At 22.0% G+C, this 23,893-nt stretch overlaps 1 protein-coding gene across 1 annotated transcript; it reads right to left on the reverse strand.

Annotated features, from left to right (window-relative positions):
- Nucleotides 1-4,391: 4,391 nt before the first annotated feature.
- Nucleotides 4,392-23,160, reverse strand: LOC129618580 (peroxisomal acyl-coenzyme A oxidase 3). The gene is made up of 9 exons (XM_055533414.1): nt 22,904-23,160; nt 9,093-9,258; nt 8,153-9,018; nt 7,951-8,008; nt 7,761-7,886; nt 6,185-6,268; nt 5,857-6,115; nt 5,336-5,761; nt 4,392-5,111 (listed from the first exon to the last, which is right to left on the reverse strand). The coding sequence occupies exons 2-9, from the start codon at nt 9,234-9,236 to the stop codon at nt 4,975-4,977; spliced, it is 2,100 nt and encodes a 699-aa protein (XP_055389389.1). The 5' UTR covers nt 9,237-9,258; nt 22,904-23,160; the 3' UTR covers nt 4,392-4,974.
- Between the last annotated feature and the right edge of the window lie 733 nt (nt 23,161-23,893).

The raw sequence follows: 23,893 nt of genomic DNA on the forward strand, positions 1-23,893 counted from the left end.
TTTTTCAACAAAATTGTGAATAAATTTGACATTATTTATAATTTCACTCAATATTATACAAGAAAGAAGTGAGATACGTAAGATATTTTTCACTTGTAAAATAATGCATAAATTAAATGAGTAAAATTTTTCAATATTACATCTGAAAAAAGAAAAACCGTTTATTTTTCGATTACTTAAATTATATTCGAAAAACCACAATATAAATTTTTGGTATTCGATTTTGGTAAATTCTAAAAAATTTTATTAAATTATAAAAATTTTAAAAATTTTGCATAAAAACCAAAAATATTTTTTTTTCTGATACCATCACTCATAGGTCACCATAGCAATTAGACCACTTTTTTCGAACTTTAATTCGAAACTTAGTTGAACATCTCTTTTAATATGAAATTTTAACAAATTGAATCATTTAATTATATTAAAAAAAATTGTAGAAAATTATTGTAGACACTAAAGCTTTTAAAATTTAAATAAAAATTTCCATCTCATTAATAATTTAATTTCGTAAATAAATTAATAAGCTTGTAACATTCAACAATATTTAAAATAAACCCCTAATTTACATTTTAATTAAAATATTAATAATAGTTAATGACAATTTGTAAGCGGTTCTTAATTTCTCTTTGAAATAAAATTAATTTTAAATTCTGTTACTAGTTGTTTAAAGGTTAAAATTTATAAAAAACAAAAACCCTCAATCATTTCTCAATATTGCTATTTAATCAGAAATAGTGTGAATATGCGTTAACGTTCTAGAGTCTAAAAGGGATTATGTGGCAAACATATACTTACCATCGAATTCAGATCCGGAATTAATTTATATTTTTAATAGATCGTAAAATAATACGCAATTAAGTCTATAATATTGTCCTATTATAGTAGATCTAAATATTTTATAAAAATTATAAATTTTAATTTATAGTATAAGTACTTTACCAAAAATGAAACTTCCACACCTACACTATTAATAAAAAAAGATAGTAATGAAAGTATTCTCCATCAATCATAATTATTTCAAAATTCGATTAAAATTTGAAAAAATCTTTGACAAGATCATAATATTTATTATGAGATTTAGCGAATAGCTCTTAATAAAAATCTATTTTAAATATTAGATATTAGAAAATGTTAAAAAAAAACCTGTTAATTTAAAGTAAAAATTTTTTTTTAATTCTACAAGAATTTCGTGAATAAATAATATGGTAATATTAAATTACGATATGTCTATGTGTTATATTCATGTATACAAACCTATATACTTATATTATATAAGTATATAAAATTAAAGACGTGTTTTATTGATTTTCAATCTAGAAACAAAAAAAAAACAAAAGCTTATTGTAATGTTATAAAAATATTCCAAATACATTAAATATAAAATTAATTTAATTTTGATCAAAAGTTTTATTATCTTACTGGCCAATGACTTTTTCTTATTTCGGAAACAAATTCTTAACCAAAATAAAATATTTTTTTTTATATCCAAGTGATAGTACAAAAGGTATAATAAAGTTGACTTTATATTTGTAATACTGAAAAGAAGAGATTACTAGACGAGAGATATACATCATCATATTATAATTAGTAAAATTTTCGTTATTAGTATATCAGCAAATTTAGCTACTTTTTCATTCAGATAAGCTAAAATTATAAATGATAACTAACAAAAATGAATTTCCATTTTTACTACTTAACAACTTCATTTATGATAGCATTTTCAATTTAAGAACGATGAGCTTCTTATGGAAATTAATTCCTAAATTCTATTTATACCGCTTATTATACCTGATCAGCTATGATATACCTCTTATTTTCAGTTCTAACTTGCTTTAATTTTATTCAGCCGAATTTGCACTTAATGTCCTACCATTTTGTCTAATCAACATTAATATTATTTCATATATGTATATATATTTTGTTTTTTATTCAAATTTAAATATGAATCAAAATATCAACTAGTTATATACCTATATAGTTATAATGGTTTTTAGGATTGCCACTTGAAATTTACTTGAATTACGTAACCTATAACAATAATATTCTGAATGATTTATCACAATTAATTAATTATTTTGTGCAAAATTTCATTTTATATATTATATATATTTTTGTATGTATGATTGCATATATTAATACATGTTTTAACCGGAATATGTGAATTGTATAAAATAGGAATTGAAGCACATAATTTATTTTTGGTTAAAATGATTGATTTAAAATTGCCCTGCTTAAAAAAGAGTAAAAGAATTTTAAAAATATTCTTATACAACAAAATATTCAATACCCTTTAGAAATGTCTCTTAAATGCAATTTATGAAGTAAAATACTTTAAAACGACCGTCTTACTCAATTAGACTTTTCACTTATTTAAAAGACAAATTTTGCAAGACCCTTAGATAAAATTAGTCTTAAACAACTTACTATAAAAGACATATAAATTTTACAGAATTCTGATAACTCTTAAAATCGTTATCAAATTAAAATTATTAAATTGAATTTTTGAAGTTCGTCTCTAGAATAAATAGAAAGCTATCTTGTTCCAAAATAAAAGCAAATTTTAAGAGCACTACTTTTTAAAATTAATCATAAAATTATTAGGAAATACCTTAAAACTCAGCAATTTTTAAACTATTACAATTAAAATCTTACATATAATATTTTCAAAAATCCTTGTATTTAATCATTTAATTCTTGTATTTTCATATTATATACAAAAAAAATTTAATAATTTTACATTCATTTTACATAATAAATTTTATAATTTTTGATATAAGACTTAATTTGTTTTTTATATTTTTTTTGTTTTAATTTTAATACAATAATTATAATTAGTATGTAAATTATAATAATAATATAAGTAAATGTATATGATAATATTATAAAGATTTGATCTTATATATGAAATTTTACATTAATAAAAAGGCATAGTATAATAATATTTATATAAAATGCAATAATTTTTTATTTTATTCTATTCGAATATTTAAATTTTAAAATATATAAGTAGATATATATTGACACGGTGTTTTTTTTTTTTTATTTTAAGTAAATCTGATAAAAATTTTTTTTGTACACTCAATGAGTGGATTTTGATTTTAAAAAGTTTTCTAGTTTTTTTTTTATATTTTCTAACGAAATTAATAAATTATAAATGAAAATGAAAATTCATAGTGTATACAATTCAAAATATTTCTTAAATATGAAGTTATATTCACTGTTGTTGAATTTAATTATCAATTGAAGCTAGTATTTTCATTTTAATCAATTTCACCTAGACCGGATATCAACACCTCAATTTCTACCTCAATTTCATTTTAATACTTCAATATAAATTTAATTTGCAAAAATCTTTAAATAAAATTATAAAAAAATATTAAATTGATAAAACATACATTTTATTTAAATAAATAAAATTGCTAAAAGAATAATTATTATATTGTACAAAGGAGGTAAATTGAATTTTAAAGGCGATAAAACGTTCCATTCCAATAATATCAAGAACTTTTATTTATGTAATAGAAAAATATAATTACATATTCTGTAGTTAATGTTAAACGCAAATATTTATATTAAGTAGACAAGAATTTAGTGTTATATTAACTACATAATACATAGTAATTTTTATATAATAATTTTATTTGTTTTACTAAGCATTACTGTTGTAACATTACTGAACTACTGTTGTAAGCATTACTGTTGTAACATTTGAAAATATACTGTTTTCTATGCTGATTTATTTCAAATAATTTTGCCTAATACACACAATGCTAAAAATAATTCTAAAAAAAAAAAAAAATTTTAATAAAGTTATAAATACTTGATGTACATATTATGTAAGAAATCATAAATTATTTGATATTTTTAATTCTAAGATTCAAGAAGATCATGATCGAATTTGGATTTTCTCATTACGCAGTTTACATTTGTATTGTTAGCTCTTAAACGAAAATAATTTTAACAGAAAAAAAAATACTGCTGTAGTAACTTTAAATTTTATATCTATTGCAAGTTACAATTTTTCAAAATTGTAAAATTAAAATTTTAAAAATGCAATGCATTTTGAATAAAATACAATATTAGGAACTTGTATAATAACAGCATTAATGCCTTGTGTTAAAAACAGTACAGTAATGTCATCATACAAATATAACATCATATCATAAAAATCACTATGTTTATATTGTTAATTATATCAAAATGTAATTCGAATACAATTTCTAAATTAATCTTAAAATATTACATATACATAATATATAATATTAATAAAATTGAATATCTAATATCTAAATATTTTTTTAACATTTAAATAATTTTAAAAATTTTCAAATGCAAATCAATACAATTAGGTACGATTAAAATATGAAGGTACATTATACTGATTAATATATTATATAAATATAATAAAAATTTATTAAAATATGTAAGTATATGAATGTGTAAATGAATAATTTCAATTATACAATATAAATATATAATATAGTATAGTTTCTTTTAATTTTTTGTTTTAATATTTTAGGAATAAAAGACACAGTTTTCATCAACAATAACATATATATTTATGTATATACACATAGATATATATATACACACTAGTTTAATAATTTATATTATAATATATAGTATATATAGTCTTAAAAAATAAGGAAAAAGGCAACATCGATATTGAGATTACTTTAAAAAATACATTTTTTCTTCTCTTTTTTTTTTTATATTTTATTTCATTACAATCAATTTCTGCGCACCATTTCTATTAAAATATTAAAAAAATATTCTAAATGCCCTGATTTTAGGAGATTTTTAAAACCGTAGTTTCTTTATACATACATATAAATTTTTAAATTTTTTTCATAAAATAAAAATAAATATTTATAAACATTATTATTAATATTAAATTTTTGAACGTTTCATACCTACTACATACAATACATTCGTAAATTAAAAATATAATATGTTTATATAAGTGTATTTATTTCAAAGTTTTGATTTTAATGATGGTGGATCTGGTAACAGTATATCTCTCCACCATGATGGTCTTGAAAAAGCATTCGGATTTGTCATTAGTTCATGTTGTAGATTTTGATATAATAATCCATCAGATTTTGCGATTGCTAAAAATTAAATAGTAATTTAAAAAATTAATTGAATTTTAAAATTATATTGTTGTTTTCAATAATATAGCTATTGTGAATTTAAAATTTGTATTTTAACATTTAAATTTTATTTGAGAAAATTTCAAAAAAATATTGCATAAGTTTAGGAGAACTATTTTAAAGCAAAAATTTATTTTTAAGTACAACAATACTATGTTGTCATTAATATTTTTTATATTTACCTGAATTTAATGCAAAATCTGGTGGTGCAATTGAATCAGCAACTGATACAGCAGAATTTTTAAATTCTCCACATTTTTCCAATAATTTTGAACGTATTAAATCAACAAATTTTGTTGGATTTTTAGCAAATGCACCTTGACAAAATGATGTCATATGTTGATCAATTATCCAATATGAATAAATAAGATAAATTAATTGTAAAACTTCTTTTAATTCCGGTGTTACATCCGGTTTATGAAAGCGTGTACGAAAACTACATAATGCAACATATTGTGGATAAGCTCGACATATATCACGTGCTGTATATACTTGTGAATTATTTTTAGCATCAAATCTATGTGCACCATTTGAAACAAAATTACGAATTTTTGATGCTGTTTTATCCAAAAGATAACATATAAGCCATTCAAAACATTCAATTGGAACTGTTAAAATCGAAAATAAGAAAAAAAAAGAAATATGTTAATTTTTTAGTTAAATGTGAGGAATTGTATGTTTAAAGAAATTTTGTTTCAATTACATTCCATTGATTCAACTGGTGTTACTTTTATAATATCTTCAAATTTACGCCTTAATATATCTGTACGATTTTTCAAAAAATTTGCAGTACCAAGTGGACTTTCAATTTTATCATCCCATTGTTTAATAAGCCAATTGGAAGCTTGCTGTTGTAATACGTTATTATCACCTTCATATGTAACCGATGCATCATGATTATTACGTAATTCACCTAAATTAGAAATTTTCAAATAGCCATGACCACCACATGCTTCACGTGACTAAAATTAAAATTTAGATAAGTTTTAGTTTTCAAAATATAAATTTTCATAAAAAAAAGTAGTGAATACTTCTTGTATTGCATCCCTTGCTGTCCATGTCAGCAATGGTTTCGATGATGAAATAATAGCATGAAATTCACCCACCAATTGACTCTAAAATTAAACAATAATTTTAAATAAAGATAGGGTTGAATTATTTTAATCAATTAAAAAAAAACATAATTAATTCCAAATTGATTCAAAATCATATTTACATAAATTTTAGGAAATTATTGATCTGAATAATCAAGTAAATATCCATAAATTTAAGAAGAAAACAATTTTATACGCAAGAACATATTATATAAGTTTTCTTATTGGCTTCACTGTAACTAAGAGAATTAAGCATCTAATTAAATAAAAAGCAAAGAGATCGTAAATTTAATAATATAGACATAAAGAATATGACTTTATAATATTATGGGTCTATAATAACACCCAGCTCAATAAAATTACATACAATATTACTAACAATTGTGATTATTAACAATTATTGGTAAATTAAAATTACACAGAATTAAAATAATACGATTAAAAGCAATTATTATGAAAACGATATTTGTTAAAAAAAACAATAACGTAAGTTATTGCAAAAAAAGCGATAACAGGTGAACATATTTCTTAATCTATATACAAACATCAATATATACATACAATAATATTATATCTTAAAACTGATATCGATCTTATCAACAAAGAGAATTTTGTAATTCATACATAGTAATAAAATTATAAGAACGCTTTTAAGATATTTTTTTTGAAGAATTTAAGAATTTTTTTGAAATTCTTTTCTCGTGATAAGTGAAAAATGAATTCATAAAAGAAATCCCGCAAAATTTTTCATTGAAAATAGAAAATTTTCTAACTTCTAACACTGAAATTTTATGAGTAATTCCTAGAAAGTTCACACCTTAAAGCTGCAAACATGAATTATACAATGCGGAAAAAAATTTACAAAATTATTTCAAATACTCAGATAAAATTTTATAAAAAAAGAAAGTACCATTATTATATTTGAGTTTAAGAAGAAAGAAAAAATCAATTTAAAATTTAGACGCTATTTAAAACCTTAAAAAATTTCTCTTAAATGATTTTGACTTTAGTTAGTATGTGGTTTTAAATTTTGAATTAATAGCTTTAGCTAAGGAACATATTATGAAACCGTATTTATGTTTTGTATAGTCCTCCATAAAAGAATTCAAAATTTTGGTTACCAAATATTTTAGTGCACCTAAGTCTACAGTATAATTATAGGCAAAATTGAATAAATTTAAAAACCACAAACCTAATAATTTGCATTTGATTTTAAAATTTGCAAATCTAAATAGAAATTAAAACTATAAATTTAATATTCCTTTGAATTCTAATCAATTTATTCTATTTTTTTTTTTGGATACTTAATTAATTTAATTAAAAACTGAACACGCGATCATAAAATATTGAAAAAATTCTATTCCTCAATTTAAATTCAATATGTGATTATTGCCTAAACTTTTCGGTAACCCTAGAATATTAATTTGTGCAATTATTTGAGAATAGGTACAAAATAATTTGCATAAATTAAAGGTAAATTTTTTTTTTTGTTAATAAGTAAAATCAGACTTACGAATACTTCAAAAGCATTCGATTCCGATTGACAATCTTCAACAGTCTTTAAATATGTACCACTTATTTGAACAGCAAATACCCTTAATACACATGCAGCCGCAAGATATGGAAAAATTCGCCATTGCTAAAATAATAATTTAATATTAAATCCTGTGATTATAAATTTCTTTTAGTATATTTAAACTTGCATGTAATTGATATTCGATAATTGGAACTTCTGGACCATTTCTTTCGTGTCCAAATTGCCTGAAATTAATATTTTTTTTTTGTTAATTAGTAAGCTTAATATATGACAAGTTTGCTTAATATTGAATTTTTTTAAGGGAATGCAACTAAATTTTAAAAATTAATGTTTAATTTGTTTGAATTTACTATAAATTATTTACTTACTTCCTAAGTGCTGCATAACGTACAGCAATTACAGTTGCTGACGATAAATTATTAACTGATTCTTGTATAATACCTAAACGTGCAACTGATAAAGTTTCTAATGCTGCACCTAAAGCTCTACTTGGTTCCATAAGAACTGTTTCATAAGAACCTTCTGGTGTTACATCTGCAATTCTATTTAATAAATTCTCTCTTGGTATACGATAATTAGAAAACATCATAAAACCATTATCAACACCATTTAAACCAATTTTTTCACCCATATCACCAACAATAACACCAGGATATGCCATTAATGTTTTTGGATTTCGTATTGGTACTACAAAACCATGTAAACCATGATTTATACCATCAGCTGTATATAAATTTGCGAATGTTAAACAAATTGTCGCTGTTTTACCCAAATTACCGATCCAACATTTTGCTGCTTCAAAATCTGGTGTATTTATAATAAATTCTTGTGTAATTGGATCATATGTTGCGGTTGTACGAATATTTTTTGTATTACTACCATGTGCTACTTCAGTTATTGCAAAACATGCAACAATTTCACGATTCCATGCTGCATTATAATATTTTTTATGCCTTTCAGTACCCATTGCCGATAATGAATTTACAAATAAACTAACACCTAATGCAATTTTTACTGATAAATCTGATGAATATGAATAAAGTGCTTCATCAGTACTCATTAAAAATTTTGTACGATCTCTATAACTGTAGTTAATAACATCTTTTGGAATAATATCTAATTCAGTTAATTTATTAACTTGCATTGCTGCTAAACGTTTCAGTTCATCAGTTGATAATGTATATTTTGCCTTTGAAAATAATGGATCATTTTCTAATAGTTTCCAAACTCTATACTGTATAAAATAAAATAAATTTATATTGTATTAAATTGTATTTTGAATAATTCATAAAAATTTTTAATAATTACTTTAATTTTAACTGAAGCCTCTTCATCTAATATTAACATTAGCCTCTTCCAGTTAAATTTTGCTTTTTTTCTATATTCATTAAGTGGTCCCATTGGTAAATCCGGTATAAAGTTTGTATCAATATCAGGACTAATTGAAGCCATTTTGAATATATATCAGGTTTATCTGTGAAATAAATAATCTTAGTATTTAATTAAGACTCGTTGCTTATAACGAACTGAAACATTATTCTTATTTTCATAAAACTGTAAACTCAGTTAAAAGTTACATGATTTGAATTTGAATAAATAACTAATATCGAAGGTATTAGAGCATTAAAACCTCATTAAATATTTGATTAAACCATTTATTTAATTGAAATTGCTAACAAATTCACAGCCTTTTTATTTATACAAAAACATGACATATAAAAATTTCTGAACTATTAATTTATAATAAAAATTATTATAATTCTATAGGTACAAGCAATAACTTCTTAACTCGAGTATATTATAGTTCATTATTTTATTGCATATTCATATTTCAAACGGTTTTGAGTATTCAGATATCATTTGATAAATGCATATCTTGGTCTCAGCTCAGAAATCATATGGATAAATAAAAAACTACAATTTTTCATCGGACATAAATTCAAATTACTCGGAACTGAAGAATTATTCTCTAAGCATAATTTTTAATAATTTTGTTGATTAACGTATCTTACCCACATTCTAAAATTTTTGTATAATTTTTGGTTAAGAGTTTTGATTTCATAAAAAATTTACTTCAAATAATTTAAAAGATATATGAAATAAAATTGTAAAATAAATGCACAGGCTGCTAAATATTTGCAATAGCAACATTCCTTAGTTAAATATTCCAGAAAATATTAAAATGTACTAGAGAACTTGGATAAATCCCATTGAATTATCAGGCTAGTTATAAATTTATTATTTATTAATTAATCAAATGTTAAATATTTTTAACCTAAAATCAATAAAATATAAACTAAATATGATTGCTCGTATATCGAAACGTTTTTATTGCTTACAAAGATTACTAACAAATGTTAACCCCAAAACGTACAATAAAACCAATTCATATACCTACTTATATAATAATTTCATTAATTAAATCAGAATTTCGTTTTATTTTTTTCAAATAAGTTCAATATTGTTAACTGGTTATTAAGCTGATTAATTGTGTTGATTAAATACTAATATTTAAACATATAGGGTATTTAATATATAATTCTTTAATATTTTAATGCAGGTGGTATGAGTAAATTATCACTTACATTTATTGATATAAAAAAAAATACATGACAAATATTACAATTTTATACATGCAATTACACAAATAAAATTGATAATTATTTCTTTAAATGGGTAAAAGGCTTTAAGTATAATCAAATAAAAATTTTTTAACTACAGACATACATGAAAATCATGTTCTTCTAGTTCTATGGTATGTACTGATAATGTTAGTATTTTTCACTAACTATTGTGGCATGTATAGTACTTACTTTTCACTAACTACTCTATCACGTGTGATACACATTATACGTTTGGGAAAAATTACCAATAATTTTCATGACAGCAGGAAATTTCACTTTTAAATTACACATACTATTTCAAAAAATCATTTTCAGACTTACACACAAACATACATCTGTACTAACACCTGTAGTCGAATTTACATTAATTGCTAATTAGAAGCATTAATAATCATAATTAAGTAATGCAATGCAAATTATTAATCATTCGGTTCGACTTGTAATAATTACATTATTATAGATCTGTATGTAGATAACATTTGCACGTGCATTAATTTAAAATAATAATGAGGTAAAATATCTAAAGCCAAAAGTTTTATAATGCAATTCATTGCCAACTCAGATTGAAAACAGCACACATTCAACACGGCATCCTGAATAAATGCAAAAGGGCTTTATTTCTGAATTTTAATTACTACAAATTTTCTATGCTTTTATTTTTAAATTTTATATAAGTATTTGCTGTTACATTTCGGTAAATTTATAATTAATTTTATTATAAACTAATGAATATTATTTAAAAATAATTGTTATTAGCACATAAAATGAAAACGATCAAATTAGAATTATTTAAAATATACTTATATAAATATAATTAATTTATTAATTCAAATTTAATTTCAATTTATTGTCTTTATACGTTGTGCACCTTATTTGATTATTTTATTTAATTTAAATAAAAATAAATAGTTCTAAAATGCAAAATGGTAAAAAAAATGTAAACGTTTCAAATAAAATTAACAAATTAATAGTACCTTAATGTACATAAATTAACAAATTAATTTATGTACATCACATACATACACACAATATATTATATAATAATTATGCATACATGTATTTCATACATTTTGTATAAAATACCGTTCGCTCACACAACTAATATAATTAAAAATTGTATAGTAAATAATGAACTAAAGATACCGGCCGGTATTTTTAATCTACTAAAACAACATTTAATTACTATTTTCTGAGTATCATACAATTTTATTTCTCTTTTTTATTTTTATTTATAACTAATACAGTAATTGTTCGTATGTATGTTAAAATTAAAACTGTGTATTATTAAGATTTCTAAACAAATAATTTAATTTGAGCATTTGACATTACGTTCGTAACAATAAAATTAATTATAGTTTTTTTTTTCCATCAATAAAATAAATTTTTAATATTTTCTGATATAAAAGTAAAAATTTCGAAAAAATAAAATATTTTAATTCTTAAAAACAAAAATTTTTATATTTCAAAAATCAATTTGAACTTGAGTTCAGATAACTATAGTATTCGAAGCAATATTGAGTTTAGATGTGTGAATTATCCCCTTACTAGCGCTAGAGATTTTCAACTGTTTATATAAAAAAAAAAACAATACAAACCTTGAATTAAGAGATCAGGCAAGGTTTGTTATAAGCATTTTTGCATCAATTAAAACTAATTTCGGAGTAACTTTAAGATTTTCTGAGTCCTCATAGAACATTTTGGGAATATTCGATTATTTTGTTCAAAAACATGTTGAATAATAAAATTAGAGAATGCCTAAATATGTATTGTATATTGGGGGAGTATTTTTAATATATACAAACAGGAATTCAACTAAGTAATATTCGGAGTAAAATTAATATATTCGGATTTGGCCTGCATTTCAGTTTTTTTTTTTTTAATTTAAATCAATTTATTAAAAATAGTTCAAAATTTAGTTATTAAGGTTTTGGTACGAATTATACGAATTGTATTCAAATGAAAAGAGAATTCGATATAACACTAGAATATTCGAAGTATGTAAGTAATTGGTAATTATCAGATAACCTGATCAGGGGGGACAATAAACATTTAATCATTCAATATGTTGAAACTTGAGATTTAATTCTAATTTTCGAAGAAACTTATTACCTTAATATCTTATAGTGTACTTATCAACGGCTTATATTCTAATTACAAAGTATCATAAGCTTTTGAGTAAATATCATAAAATTGCACCTGGATAATTGTTAAATAAATAAAAGTAAATAGAAAAATAATAATGAAAAAATAAAATATATAAAAGGCAACACAAAAAAAAAAATTAGAAAGAAAAAAATCATTTGAAACAAAAAAAAATTTTTTTTTACTATAGAAGCCACGTGACACTCACTCCGTAATCTAAACCAAAGTAAAATTTTATCAAAATTAACTGTAAAAAATTGCTGTTGTTGTTATTGCTGTTATTCGTCCCATTTTATTTTATTATTTAGTTGTCTCTTTTTCTATAATTTTCACTTTTTATGTGTGATTTTCTTGTCATTGAGATAGGAAAAGGCATGACTGCCTGAGTAATAAATGGTTTTTAAAAAATTTTCTTATTCAAACCAAGTTGATTTCAATATTGTTAACACTATAATAAAATTGTCAACGTTTTTTTTTTTTTGATTTTTTTTTTATTTTATTTTGCCAAAAATGAAAATGAACACGATAATTATATAGAACTAGTTTTTTTTTTTCAATAGAAATAAGAAAATCAAACAAAATTTTATAAACCAAGGTCGAGCGGTCTTTTAATTTTTGTTTTTGTTTTAAATTAATGAACAAAATCAGGTGAACAAGTTTGAATAAAAGAGTTGTAGGCATTAATATGAATGTAAATTTTAATTTTTTTCTTATTTTGGAATATTAGCAGTCTTTGTATTCTAATTTGAATAACTTGTTTTTGACTCAAATAATCTTTATAATATTATGGAAAATTTGGTAGGTAGAAATAGAGAATTTTGGCAAATTTTATATAAATAGTGCCATTAATTTAAAACCATTAAAAATTTGAATTATTGTAAGTTATTGAAAAATTTTTATTATACAATTTCTATGGTTCTCATAAAAAAGTTTACAAGAAAATTCTGTGACTTACGCAACAGATTGTTTTAATTCTGACCTTAATTTTTGTTTTAATTACTTATTTGATTTACAAAGCAAGAGAATTAAATTAGAAATAATTAAATTCAAACAAGAATCTGATGTGATTAGCAAATATTCGACCGCAAAATGTGTTTGCGATCGAAAACGATGAATATCTTGCACAAAATTATGAAAATGTCCTTTAAAAACTGCCGGCCTCGAAAACTGAACCTGTTCAAACTCAAAATAAAATCATATTTATTTATAAATTTTCATGAAAATCTCTTAAGCCGAAATTAAGATACACGACAGCAAACATAAACTGACAGACCAACATATCTCACTGAAAATAGTTTATTTACGTTTTCCAACTATAGAGAAATGTATTTTTCCCGAAAACTCCACGTGAGAAAGCTTATTTTAGCAAAATTATTTGATTGTAGATTAATATTACAAAATTCAGAAAATCTATACGTTCCTTTTGAAATTATTAATTATATTTAATTCTATAGAAGGGCTCAAATCACGAAATGATATATACATCTTTAAAGTACAAGAAAATAATTTTTTTTATGGGTTCCCTTTAATTTTTCAAGAAAATTGTATATAAGTATGTGTGTAAATAAAAAAAAAATATTTGTATGTAGATTTTTTTGAAATGCTAAAAGATAACAAATACGTTCCCATATAAACATGTCCTCCATATTCTTATATTACAATTATTATATACCCTTTGGAATTTCGTATAAATTATATTGTATAAAAACAACTTGTAGATTCTTAATCAAAACGTCTTCTTATAATTTAATTTATTTGCTCCACTTTTATTTTTTTTTATTACTTTTGAATGTGTGATAGTAGGTTTTTGTTAGTGTATACCATATTTTGTATATTTTGGTTGTAGGTATAATGTCTGTTTTATAAAATTCTATTCAAAATAAATTGTTACATTTTATATACAACTACACACGAATCAACTTTTTCTACACGATTTCGACATAATTTACAGAATTTTTTTTAACGAATACCTAAAAGAAATACATAATTTATTAAGGAGTATAACAGAATAAAACGTACAGTAGTAATATAAATAAAATATTATTTCAATACTACCTAAATATACATATATGATACTCCTATGAAATACCATTACAAATATATCACATATACTCGTATAAAAAATCCTTCAAGGTTCTTAGATAAGTAAAAAAAAAAGTCACGTTTTTTATTCATGTCCTTGAGGATAATGACGTAATATAATATGCACACACATAAACATACATACACATAATATGTGAACATTATAAAAGTGTCAATATAATTTGAATTTTTTTTTTTTTTGCAAAAATAATAGCGCAATAAGTATGGAAACGAAGAGGGCAATTTTATGACACATGTGTAAATGTACATATATGTAATATGTGAGTATTACAAATTATTTCAGAGTAATTGAGAGTCATTTTGTAATTAAAACATTATACATAAAATACCAGGTAAAACTTAATGCTCTCAGTATACGAGAAAATTGGGAAAAACAGAAAAGGGACATTTTAAACATTACATGTATTCTAACTAAATTACTTCAAGTTAATTAAACAATGTTTTGTTAATTAACAATATAAATTAAGTAGAATGGTTTACAAACAAAAATAAATAAAATTAACTATGCAAAACTGGGAATAACAACTATAAAAACAACAACACAATTCAAACTAATCTAACAAATTTATATTCGCTCGGGAAAGAAAAATAATTAAACTAAAAATAGTTTATTACCGCTCTGCTATTCAATGTGGTGAGCCCAAACGCCCCGTTCAAAATACATATATGTATATACATTAATACATACTAAAAATTGTTGATATCTATTTTACTTTGTAATTTTGATTATATAGAAGCATCGATATGTTGTCGATATTAATTATAAATGTACACTTACACACAATTGTATACTAGTATGTATACCTATGTATATAATATTATTCTAACATTTTTTATTCATGAGTGTATAGTATAGTATACTTTTGCACATAATATTCTAGTATTACATAGTAGAATAATAATTTTTTTTCTAATTTGATCAAATTTATTAAAGTAAGAACATCAGCGATAACATATTTGTACCCAAATTCCATGGTTTTTTTGATTTCCAGTAAAAGATTGTTAGTCCAATTAAATTAACGTAACGGTACAGTGTAATGGTTTTTATTAAATTCAAACCTATCTATAATAATAGTTTCTGAAATGGAATTGTGAGATCTCATTAAAAATTCAAATGAAGCAGCTTTCATTATCAGAAATAAAAACTAATTATTGATAATAGCAACATATAAATAAATATTTTTCTTATTATATTACTATTCGAGTAGGGGTGCAAAATCCATGTATACACTGAGGAAATTACTAAAAATAAAAGAAAAGGAAAACAAAAAACAAAAAACTATTCACAATAATATGAACATTTTAATGGAAATAATATTAATAATTCGGAGGGATCACGTCATTGTTCTTTTTTGATGATGTAATCAGTGATTCTCAATATAAATTCCTGTTTTAAATCATATTAGATTTGTTTGTTATATGTACTGTATAATAAGCCGTATAAAGAATTAATTATACGTGATTGATTATCAAAAAAAAATGAGAAACATATTAAAAATTTTGGTAAAAATTGAATTCACCAATAGTTAAAAATAAAAGAATGGCTCAGTTACGAATAACCAAATAATACAATAAAGCAACCCCTAACCATTTGAAATTAATTATTATTTATGCCTTTCTATTAATGAAACGAAGAGAAAATATTTGCGGACAGTTTCCGTATTAATCATACTCTTCAATGTAATTGATAAAATGTCCTCCATTATAGTAAGTACATAAAGAATGACATTTAAAATTTTTCATAAAATGTAGAACTTTGCTACAAATTGCATTTATAGGTACAAATACCAAATTCTGCCTGTTATATTCTGCTTTGTTTATTATTATTCATTGAATTGGAGCTTCACTTATCATATCACATTGAAATATCAAAAATGATTAATCTCGTTTTAACTAGGGTCGTCTAGTAGAAAATTCTGTATAATTTTTCTCCTTAAATAATTCATATATTTTAACGCGGTTAAAATAATTTATACTACTACTATATGGTACAAATGAATAAAAATTTTAAATTTAAATTAAAAAGCACACATTCACCTACGCGATTCAATTTATGTGCTCTATATTTTATTTCCAATTATTAATAATTCTAAACGCATATCAAAATACTTTAGACTCATGTAAAAAATCATAAAATTCGAATACTATTATACCGTTTAAATCTAAAGGGTAATACTATGATGGAAATAATACGTGTAATCTATGAACACTGAACAACTTACGATCAAGTACTTAATCAAAAAATTGTGTTTTAATCATAATAATTTGATCACGGTCAATGCACACAATTTGCAAACTAAATTAAATGCAATGTGGTTGAACACATATTTATACACGCTATAAATAAAATTCTTGCTAATTTTCTGAAATGAGAAATTAATTAAATGCATTTGGGATATAAACTGCATTAGATTATTTAAGATTATTAAAATAACGTACTTAAACAATATTGTTAGATTAGTAAATTGTTATTTCAGATTGTTTGATTTTTCCATCATTTAGTTTTAATATACCCTTGTCAAAATTTACGTGCCAAATAATTCTCATGTTTCATATTAAAGCTTCTCATGTTTAAAGCAGGATTTCTTAACAAAATTTTCAAAAAGAAAATATTTTCATTATCACTAATACACCACCGGTGCGACATCTAATTTCAAATCAGGATTGAAATTCAAGACCCTTTGAATGCACCATTTTTTTTTTTGCAGAAAAAATTAATTCCAAACACAAGTCATCTTTAATTTAAACTGAAATAATTAATAACCAAGTGAATTCAATTGAATTTTATTATTGAACATAAATCTGGTAAGTAATAATTTTTGTCTATGTGTACAAATTTCAGTTCTAATTTTTTTTTTCAGAACTAATTCGGCTTTAAGCCTAAAATTTGTAATTTGCTCTAAAATTGATTATGACAATATCAACTAAAATTTAATGCTCAAAAAAATTTTTTTCAATGGTTGATAATTTTTCTGAAATATAATTCTTTTTTTTTTTTTTTTTTATTGGTATGAAAAGAAAACTTCCTTTTATTCAGAAAAAAATACTTTTTTTATTTTTTGCTAATATATTTCGTGCGCTACATACGCACTTTATCAAAGCTGATTTTCTTCTAAAATTTAATGTTTAATTCAGGGCATTTTCTCAGACATTCATTAACAATATTTTATTTATTTGGCATCTGATATTTTAACAATTCACAATAAAAATATATTTTAATATTAAAATTGTATCAAAATAATTTTTTTTACCAAAATAGCTACAATAATATTTTCTATGAAATCTATGTATTCTCTCTTACTTTTAATTCAAATCATATAACAATAAAATGAAATTTATGCATAATAGTAAATGAAATATGTAAATTTTTTTGCGGTTCTCTCATATATACATATATATATGTATATGGACATATATGTATATATACAACTAGAAATTTAATTATACAAACATATCACATCAAAATTATGTTTTGTAAACGAAATTATTTAATTATTAAAATGAAATGGAAAATTTAAAACTTATAGACAACGTCTATCAAAGTTGTCTAGATACTAGATTTTCCTAATTTAATTTCTAATTTTTAATATGAAACGCGTTTAACTCAAATATTTCATATTTTATGAGTACAATGACATTATTTTTTTAATATATAAAGTGTCAAATTTTGTGGCTTGTAACTCTAAACTTAATTATTTTTTCTTTAGTTATTTTGTTGTTAATTATAATATTGTAAGCAATAAATATGAGCATTTCAATATTTTAAAATAATAAAAGTGTATACTTATACTTTAATTGCAAATTTGAATCACAATTTCCTATAAGTAGAAGAGTATAAAATGTTTCGGTTTTTGTAATATAACAATATTAGTAAATTGTGGGAAAAAGTTGGATTAATATTAAGTAATATTATTTTTTAATTCCAAGTTCATATGTACATTAAAATATTAAGAAATGCTTATTCAAACTTCCCAAATTAATATTATAATGTGTAAGCAATTAAAGTTGCAAGTAATTTAATTTAAATTGTATAACAACGATAAATCACACCATTCTAAAATTTTTAATTAATTTATTATTTCGTTGATTATAAAATTATGAAAAATTGACAAAAATGAATTCACAAAAATATTATGAAAAACATGAACAGTACTCAAGTTTTAACAAACATTTTTCTCAGCAATAAGCAGGCGATAATAACCAGATATTAACAATTTTTACAAAATTATTGTAATACTTTCATTATGGTGTATAAAACTTCTTTCTCAATAACAAATACGACAATCATAAAAATCTTTGTCTAACCAAAACAAATTTTAAATAAGTATACTCAATTAATTTTTAATAAATATATTATAGGTATTTTATCGTGAAACAGTTTATAAAATACTGTTATATTTTTTGATCACTACTTATATCTTATAACATTATGTAATAAAATTTTTAAAAGAACACAAAAAACAAGAATAAAACAAAACATGTGGTTAAAATGAAAATGATAAAATTTTAATTATTTGGGAACATTTTTGTTTTCTAAAGTTTTTGTCCCAAATAACCAAAATTTTTAGGTTTGTATAATTAAATTCTATATACATATATAATACGGGTGCCTTCAAAGATATTTTGACATATAGATTATACTCTAGCAGCAATCACTAGAATATACTGAAGTGTACATACAACTTTGCTTTAAATATGAATAATACATAGAAATTATTATATGTATACAAAAAAGTATTTGAACATTGTATACATAAATTGTTTACATCTTAGTCAATTATCATTATAACGTAAAATAATATAAAATTTTTGTATTAATACTTAAATTAATAACTTATTAGTATGCACTAATGACTTTATTGAAAATATTAATTATTAAAGAAAATAATAGATAATAGTATAAACTATGTACATATATATACATATAATTAACGATAAAACACTTAGTTTAATAACTTTTACTTTTTTATACACTAACAATATTTTGAATACCCCAAAGTGACTTATTAAAATAATATTAACCTGTTCACTAATGACTAAAGTATAAATGTTTTCATTAAAAATTGAAAATTTTTTAGAAGTTTAGAATAAAATTAATTTTGAGAACTTTTTTTTTGGAGAATTTGTATTTAAAATTAAAAAATTGCTGTGGTATTATACGTTAATGGCTACCGGGGAAAACTCTTCATACAATAAGTAAGTATATGTATTAGAATTTTTCAAAATTCATTGAAGATATTTTACAAACGGGGAATTATTTTCCAATTAATTCCATTTCATTTATTATTACTGACTACAATTCCTCTAAAATAAGCGGAATAAAGTAAAAATTTACTACATATATAATAAATTACTAATCAGAAATATTAATATATAGAGAGATTTTTACTTTTAATAACAACTTGTTTTAAATTATTTTCTGTTCTTGGCAAATAAATGTTGCCTATATATAAGTGATATCAATGTGATTACAATTTAAGGCAACTTAGGGCCACTTACTTATATGAGTATGATTTTCAGATCATTTGATTGGAAAATTTAATTTTAAAAATCTTAATATACGGTTAATTTTAACTATAAATTACTATCAAATTAGTCGTCTGTCTTATTATATCAAATTATAATTACAAAAAAACTGATAGTTTTACAAACAATCAGTAAAATACTTCAAAAATTAAATAATTCTTCAAAAATATAAATTTATAAATAAGTAAAATTTTAATAAAAAAATTATAATTTCAAAACTGATTTACATTCATAATTATTTCAATTAAATTTATAATTACATAATGTCCACCAACTTTTCATTATATGCAGGAAAATTATATTATGTATTTTCGGTGATATTTTTTTAAATGTAAGTAATATATGTAATTACATGATTATACTACAGAATCACATAAAAAATTCTAATTCAAAGACATAATTTTAATCTAATCTCCTATAATTTTATATATACTTATAATACGACTATAAGTGTATATATATAACAGTTAATGTAATGACAATTTATTTAAGACGAGAGAAAAAACACTTGTTATATGTAATTTACATAAGTAAATAATTTTTTAAATAAATATTTGTGGTTTCTCCTCTAAATTAATTATATAAGCACAAATTAGTTTTTTTTATTTCTGATGTTTCTAAACTAAATATTTGCTTACGTTGTAATAATTACATGCAATATTATTCGTATAGTACCTACATGTATGTATGTTGCAAAATTATATTTAACTATATATAAAAATATATTACGATATACAATATATTATGCCTGTCTGTTATACAAGTGACATACATTTGTATGTTAAGTCAAGTAAGTATATTAAAAAATACAAAAATAATTTGAAATGCCGCAAAGCAAATAAAAAAAAAAATAATAATAAAAAAAAAAAAAAAATCACCTGTAGATTTATATTCTTCCTTTTTTTTATGTTTCTTATTTTTTCTTATAAATTTTTGATTATCCTGAACGCAATATTTCATCAGTTTAATAATGTTGTATAAGAACTAAGAATACATTCAATCAATATTTTTCTTAACAGGTGGACATTTTTTATTTTTTGAAGTAGGTACCCATATATTTTTTTTTCAAGTTCAATATACATACATAATACATTCATACATTATATATGAAATTTGAGTACGTATATTTCAAGTATTATATGTATAATATATATATACATACATATTCTATTTTATTTCATACATGTGTACATAACTACATATTAAGTATATTCCTTATAAGATTCGAATTATTAAAAAATTCCTATTCATTTTATATTTATGTATATATACATTGTATGTATATATATGCTCGTATGTATACGAAAATACAATATGTATTTAATCAGTTTTTTTTGATGGGGTGATGATATACGTTAATAAAATATTAAATTAAAATCAATTCTTAAGTATACACAGAATTTTTCATTATATGATATACAATTGTATGTACATAAGCATATTACTTACATATGAAATAATTGATTTACTTATAAATACACACAAATATATAAAATATATAATTTTTTTATTAATTATAAATTTGGAATTATAACAAGCACCTTGTAATTACACGACTGAGGTCTACAATGTAACTCGTGTTACATTGTCTGTTATATCGTGTAAAATAGTCGAATATCTATTCGTGTGTAGCGTAAATTTTCTAAAATAGGAGCACAAATGAAAGAAATAATTCTTGTTTTATGTTATATTTTATAATTTTTATAGTTTTGAAATCTTACTGTGCGTCAACCTCCATTCTGCATTTTACAATATTTTATAAGACCCAAATTAAACTGAATATTTAATAATTTGTGATTAGAACTCTGTTTTTCTAATAAATCATTTATAATTTATCATATATTATAAAATTCTAAAACTTTAAACTTAATTTTGCAAATTTTCAAATCTTAATTAGATTTTATATTGTTCTATGTTTTATAATTTATCCGAAATGCGGAAAATTGAATGTCAAATTACTTCTTATTACAATATTATTCTTTTAAGTATATGACAACATCATTCATCCGTGATCCGAAAAAACTATGACATCTACACCATAGTGCAAAGCAAAATTTCTTGATTTTATTAAATTTTCATTAAAATTCTATACTATAAACGACTATAGTCCCACCAGAGAATAAAATTAATTCAACAAAATTTTATGAACTTAGCAAAATTTCATATATAAATGATTAATTATAATTTGTATATTAAAAATTTATTTATGTATGACCAAAGTAATAAACGTTTTTCTTATGTCATTCAAAATCAAATATTAAAACCAAAAAAAATAAAATAAGCAGCTATCAAAAGGAAAAACATAATCTTAAAGGAAATACGTGACTTTCATATGGCTTTTATATATATGTATATAAAATTTGAGTATCCAACTATAACTATACATACGTACATGTATATTTATATAAGATTTTCCAAAACGATATGTACACTAAAACAGAACAAAATAGAAGCAAGGTATAGATAATATGTAGATACAATAATTGTTAGAGAAAAAGAAGCAACAAAATTATAAAATAAATAATTTTATGGGTAACGTGTAGGTAGGTACAAGTACTTTATACCTAAATTTATATTTTAAAGTCGCGTTGCCTTTCTCTTTTTGGAATATACATGGATATTTTTACAAAATATAGTTCTTAACTCCCTTTTTTTTTATATATTTTATTTGTTATAATATTAAATATACAATTATACAAAAAATTATTATAAAGCTATACATACCAACCAGTCAAACACCGAAAACTCTTCTATTTTATTATTTATATATGGATGATTGGTGTAGGAATCTTGAATCTTTAACAATTTTCTAAAAATTTTATATATACAATTGTATGATACTTTTTTCTTTTATATCCAGGCCACAAAAATTAAAAATATACGAGAATATTATATTGGAGGAAGAGAGATAAACCTCGAAAAAATTAAACACTGAAGCGTCCACAAAAAAAAAATTAATTAATGGAACGAAAAAGCCGCACAAATTTTATTAAAAATAAAAAATTTTTATAATTAATAAATATTATTTTTAATTTAAAATTATTAATTATTTTATTTTATAAAATATTTTCTTTAATCACTTAGTTATTCTTATCTCTTTAAAATTTAAATAGAAAAATAAATTTAATTTTAAAATTAAACAAAAAAAAAATCGAGAGTAAAAAATAAAATTATTTTTCTCTTTTTATTTTTTTATTAAAATTTTAATGTTATACACTAAAAATCTTTAACCGGAAAATAAACCAAACTTTATTAATCAAAGAGCATTACTTAACTGACAAAATTACTCACTATTTTAGTTTATGAAACCTATAAAAAATTGTGTAAGAAAAAAACAAAAAAAAAGAACAAAAAACAAAAAATTGTGTACATGTGAAAAATTTCAATTCCATAAATCGGGAGAATCGAGAATTTCTCCTTTATTACTTTACTATAGGAGCAGAGCTCCCTTCGGCCTTTTCTCAGTAAGTATTACTTTTATTTATTACTTTTTTTTCCTTTTGGATATCAACATTATTTTGTTGAATTTTTTTTTTTGTTGAATGTTGAAAAATTAAAAGAAAAAAGGTGAAATAGTTTTTAGACTCAAAAAGGGAAAAACTGCTTAAAAATCAAATCAAAACAATAATAAAAATAAAATAATAGTTAAAATGATAAAATGTAGTCATAACCTCGAATAAAAAACAGCCAAACCGCTTTTTTCTTTCTCTACGA

Source organism: Condylostylus longicornis, unplaced genomic scaffold, assembly GCF_029603195.1.
Source record: "Condylostylus longicornis isolate FDR11 unplaced genomic scaffold, ASM2960319v2 ptg000009l, whole genome shotgun sequence".
Taxonomy (NCBI): domain Eukaryota; kingdom Metazoa; phylum Arthropoda; class Insecta; order Diptera; family Dolichopodidae; genus Condylostylus; species Condylostylus longicornis.